Raw genomic sequence first — 5404 nt, forward strand, 5'->3', positions numbered from 1 at the left:
TAGACAAACAAAGAAAACAATTGCATGCTATACATATAACATCATTTTAACAGTTCATTACATTAGTTTAACTAATGATTATGGTGCTTTCTATTAAACTATACAATACAAATTATACATTTCCGATTGCTCAAATTAAATTATGTAGATTGCATACCTTGTTCCCTGTCGACTGTAGCTAGAACCATTCATTTTTATACAGTTTAGCCGTGTTTTTCTCTTTTTTCTCCGTTACCAGTAGTTTACCGTTTTCTTGCGTCTTTTGTACATCAAGCTAGTTACCGTTACAACATTCACTTCCGTTTGCAAAGGAAGTTACCAAAATAAAGGCACAAACGTTATAGTACGTGTATATGAGCTGGCTTTACATATCCACCTTTACATTAAACTAAAGATTTAAACTCGGTCAGAGCTCAACATGGAGCTGTGTAGTTTGTTCCAGTAGTAAGGCGATTTTTTTCAACACATTTAAAAAAAAACAAATCTTTCTGATTTTACTGCATTTTCAGTTTGATGTTTCTGAGAATGGGTCAGTTAATCCATATTTAATCTCTTTCAACAGGGATCAAATCAAAGATTTGGAGACAGAAAGGAGACACCTGGTTGGTGTCTTTGGTAGAACTGGGGCTGGAAAGAGCTCTTTAATCAATGCCATCATAAATAAGGAGGGCCTGTTGCCTTCTGCAAGTGTCAGTGCATGTACCTCAGTAATGATAAAGGTGGAGGCTACCAATGGATCAAAGTATGAGGCACACATCGAGTTCATTACAAAAGAGGTAGAATGAAATATGAATATGGTGATTCTTGAAGTAAAGTAATGTGTTAGAAAACTGCTTTACTAAAATTAAGATATAATTTATTTATTTTTTAGGATTGGGAAAATGAGGTGCAGTCCCTAAAACAGGCTCTTGAAGATCATGATGATGATGATGATGGTGGTGGTAATGATGATTGTCTTGACCATGATGGAAAGTTATCAGCGCTGTATGGAGAAGAGTGGAAAGAAAAATCAACTCTCAGCCTCATGGACAACAAATATTTCAGAGATATTCCAGAGTTTCTGAAGCCCAAGATAAAAATTTTGGAAAGTGACTCAGTAAGTCTGCAGTAATACAGGCCAAAATAAAATCTGGTTCTTCTTCTAGAACAAAGGAATACTTGCAGTTTAAAGCATATATTAGACCAGCGGTCCCCAACCTTTTTTGCACCACGGACCGGTTTATGCCCGACAATATTTTCATGGACCGGCCTTTAAGGTGTTGCGGATAAATACAACAAAATAAAACTAGTACCGGTACCGAAAAAAAGAAGATTCATTCATAACACACGTGAAAAGACCCAGGAAAACCGAGTTAACGATAAAAACGATAACAAAATAACGCTGAAAACCATACATTTCACACCTGAGCCTCAACTCTCGCGGTCCGGTACCAAACGACTCACGGACCGGTACCAGTCCGAGGCCCGGGGGTTGGGGACCACTGTATTAGACCACAGTTTGGGTGAGATACATAGCAGTGTGTGGCTTATGAACATCACATAGTGAGCAGTCAATAGTTACCCAAGCAGCATTAAGCTTCCCTGATGCTGCACCTTTGCAGCAGGAAGATGTCCACGCTGTGTAATGCCACCCTAATGGAAAGTGCAGACAGAATCAAAGCACTGGTGAAGCAGATGTTGCTGCAGTTTATTGCTGAGCAGATATATGTCGGCAATATGTAGATGTGCCTCATTTCCAGAATGTTTGACATCCATCAAACAAGAAACAAAAAAACAAGTGAAATTGTGGTGGTTAAAATTTTATGGTTTACTATCCTGTTGCTGTCTGATTATCCTGTTACTATGGAGCTTGCAATTTTCTTTGTGGAGGTGTTGAAGAGTTTCACATTTGTAAAACTCCTGCTCAGAAGGTCGAGCAGGTCACCTACTAATCGGAGGGTTGGGGGTTTAATCCCTGGCTCCCTCAAGTCAGCATGCCAAATATCTACAAACCCCCAGTTGATCTTTGATGCATCCATCAGAGTATGAATGTTTGTAAGTGTTAGCTAGAAATAACATACCCAGAAAAAAGTGCTTGGGGTAATGAGGCAAGTTTTATAAAGTGCTTCAAATGTTTACATGCAGTACAAGAAATCACTATATAAGAACCAGGCCACTTACTGTGATCCACAGTAAAATATAAAAAAGGTTTATTTTCTTTCTTTCTTTCTTTCTTTCTTTCTTTCTTTCTTTCTTTCTTTCTTTCTTTCTTTCTTTCTTTCTTTCTTTCTTTCTTTCTTTCTTTCTTTCTTTCTTTCTTTTTTAAATAAAAAAATCGAATTACTTTGGATTTATTTTCCTGGTTTTCATTTCAGATTTTTGAGATAGGATGTCTTATTTTAATTTCCCATCTTCTTTTTCATGCAATCATTAAAACCTTTGTTATGGGCACATACATTCAATTGGCTTATATTTATCTTGTTGTTGTTGTTGTTTTTTGCAGGCTGAAGGGTTGTCTGAAGAATTTGTGAGATATACAAGAAGTGAGTCAAATGAGACAGAAGAAGTAAAGAGGTGGTACTGGCCACTTGTGAAGTGTGTGACTGTCAAAGTGCCAGACAATGATTTTCTTGATCATGTCACACTTGTGGACCTTCCTGGAAATGGCGATCGCAACAAGAGCAGGAACGAAATGTGGAGACAAGTAATTTTTCACATCAACTTCTTGTTGTTTTTCTGGTGTTGTTTTAACATCTTTTGTATTAATTATTTATAATTGACGTGCTATAATTTATTTCAGATTGTTGGAGATTGTTCTACTGTGTGGATTGTGGCTGAAATTACTCTGGCAGCATCAGAGAATGAGGCCTGGGAGATTCTAAAAAGTGCACATGGCCTCATTGGAAATGGTGGTCAGTGTGAGCAAATTCACTTTATCTGCACCAAGTCTGATCCTTCAGACAATCGGTAAGTGAATTAAGATGTCAAAGTGCATAATTTAAAAAATTTTTAAAATCACATACTGATCAATCTTGTGGGAGAAATATTGAATAATAGTTGTATTCAGATATTTACTAAAAACACATAATATTCTAAACACTAACACAGTACTGGTAAAATTCTTTGTGAAGTCAGTACCCAACTCACAGCATGTGGCATGGCGAATAATGGTGTATTTTTAACAAGCAAACAAAACAAACAACCTTTATTTGTCACCAGTGTTGGGCAAGTTACTTTGAAAAAGTTATTAATTATAGTTACTAGTTATTTTTCAAAAAGTAATCGAGTTAGTAACTGAGTTTCTAAACGTAATTAATTACTAGGAAAAGTAACTATTGCATTACTTTAAAAGAAAGTTTTTAACTGATAGGTTTGTAGCTTGTACCTATCCGCTGGAACGTTGAAGACAATATAATTACACCGCAAAGCAAGACACGAAGTAGGCAAAGTTCTTCATGTTTCTCGCACACGGGAGAGACCGAAGAGGCGCCGTTCCCTCGCCTGACCCGGTTGCTCTCGTCCGTTCTCCCGTACCACTGTTCTTTTATTGAGGTTACATGAATATGCATAGGTTCATTAACATATGACGTCTACATTCACACAAAGAGTACCTTGCCTGTGTGTGTGTGTGTGTGTGTGTGTGTGTGTGTGTGTGTGTGTGTGTGTGTGTGTGTGTGTGTGTATATGGGTGTGTGTGAGAGATCTGTGTGAGGTCAAGATGTGACCCTGTGAAGACTCCCTAAAGCTGGTGCCAGGTGTCTGAGTCCATCTAACAAAAGGCTCTCATACTTAAACAGATATACGTGTGCTTGCTATACCATAAATCAACAAGAAAAGATAAACTCTCCTAGGGAGTATGTGATTTATACCAAGGATACACTCTAGAGGAATGAATGCACTTCCTTCTACACAGAGTTAATACAGACCTCCTTTAAGATGAAACATTCTTTCAATCTACAAATGATTATACACTTCTAAGCATATATGAGTAAATGTTTCTAAGCATAAATGACAATCAACAATACAAAACCTATCATTAACTTTCTGGGGTCCCGGGTATAATTGACCATTTTTGACTACTTTTAATTTGACCTCTACATATCACCATTAAAAACTATTTACTTTGCCTTGTTTGGTGTCATTCTTTTCAGTACAGCCTCACATGTCTGAATTTACAGTTATGTTTTAATTTTGACATACTCTATTAACACAACTGATCTAAAATCAAACAAAAAAAACAAAATCTGAGTAGAAAAAGTTATATTTTATGCTGTAACAACCACAAACATGTTTAATGAATCATATTTCATAACTTAAATACAAATATAAATTGTAAATCTTAAAATCCCATGCACAAGTTGTAATGGTTCGCAGTGGCTGACCGTGTGGAGAGTGTTTGGAGGACCCAGGTGCGGACACAGATAAGCAGACCAAATTAACTTTAAACAAAAGGCGAGCCTTTATTTGAGGCTGGAGTACATGAACTAAACTAAACGAGAAGTGAACAGGGTCAACAACTAAACAGGAACCTAAATTGGGAAGAAACTAACAACAGTGAGGCTATGAACAAGACTGTGCCAGAACATGAGGGAACTGTGAAATATAAGAATAAGCATCATGAGCCATGACCTGCACAGAGACTTGAAACCTGACATGACATACGGCGTGGAACACAGACGACGCGACACAGACTGAATGAAACACAGAGACTAAATACACATAAGGGATGATCAAGGGAAGTGGTCACACATGGGAGCACAGCTGACACACATGAACCTAAAGAAGGGGAAGTGAAACTAAAGACACTGACATTGGACACAGACTTCCAAAGTAAAACAGGAAACATAACAGACGCAGACTTGACTAGGGAATACAGCAGACCCTGGAACACAGGAAATGAAAGACTAGAAAAGATAAACTATGACAAAATCAAAATTCAATAATGACACAAAACTCAAAACACTGGGTCACCGACCCAGGACCATGACACAAGTTAGCTGCAAATTTGCAGCCATTTACCTTTTTTTTTTTTTAAATAACCATTTCAAACTATTTACATAACAATCAGGTGTTCTGCATTAAATAAGATGCCACATAAATTATTTGTGCCACTGCAAAAAATAATTTCTTTACAAGCATTCACAATAATTAGAAGAACAATACTGTGAATGCTTTTCAAGCATTCACACTAATTAATTAAATCCTTTCACATTTGTTACTTTTCATCTGAAAAATGTCACTTACAGTAAATGCTTACAGTTGAATTTGTTTTAGAAATATTATGGTGCGCTAATTACATTAAATTTCAATATGTCATTTTATGGTGGGGTGTGATTTGTGGTTTAGCACCAGGTGAGGGGTGGAGCAGCAGGTTCAGGTTACAGTGACAGGGGAGGCTGGGAGAAAGAGCTGATGACTGCCACAC

General features: G+C 37.1%; 1 protein-coding gene across 1 annotated transcript in view; it reads left to right on the forward strand.

The window, feature by feature from the left end:
- The window catches only part of LOC145428456 (nuclear GTPase SLIP-GC-like), a 58187-nt gene that overhangs the window by 2930 nt on the left and 49853 nt on the right, over positions 1 to 5404 (forward strand). Inside the window, exons 3-4 of the mRNA XM_080300672.1 lie at positions 563 to 776; positions 872 to 1096. Coding sequence (XP_080156798.1) covers positions 563 to 776; positions 872 to 1096 — 439 coding nt within the window. The remainder of the gene's footprint in view (positions 1 to 562; positions 777 to 871; positions 1097 to 5404) is intronic.

This window comes from Astatotilapia calliptera, chromosome 4 (assembly GCF_964374335.1).
Source record: "Astatotilapia calliptera chromosome 4, fAstCal68.1, whole genome shotgun sequence".
NCBI lineage: Eukaryota > Metazoa > Chordata > Actinopteri > Cichliformes > Cichlidae > Astatotilapia > Astatotilapia calliptera.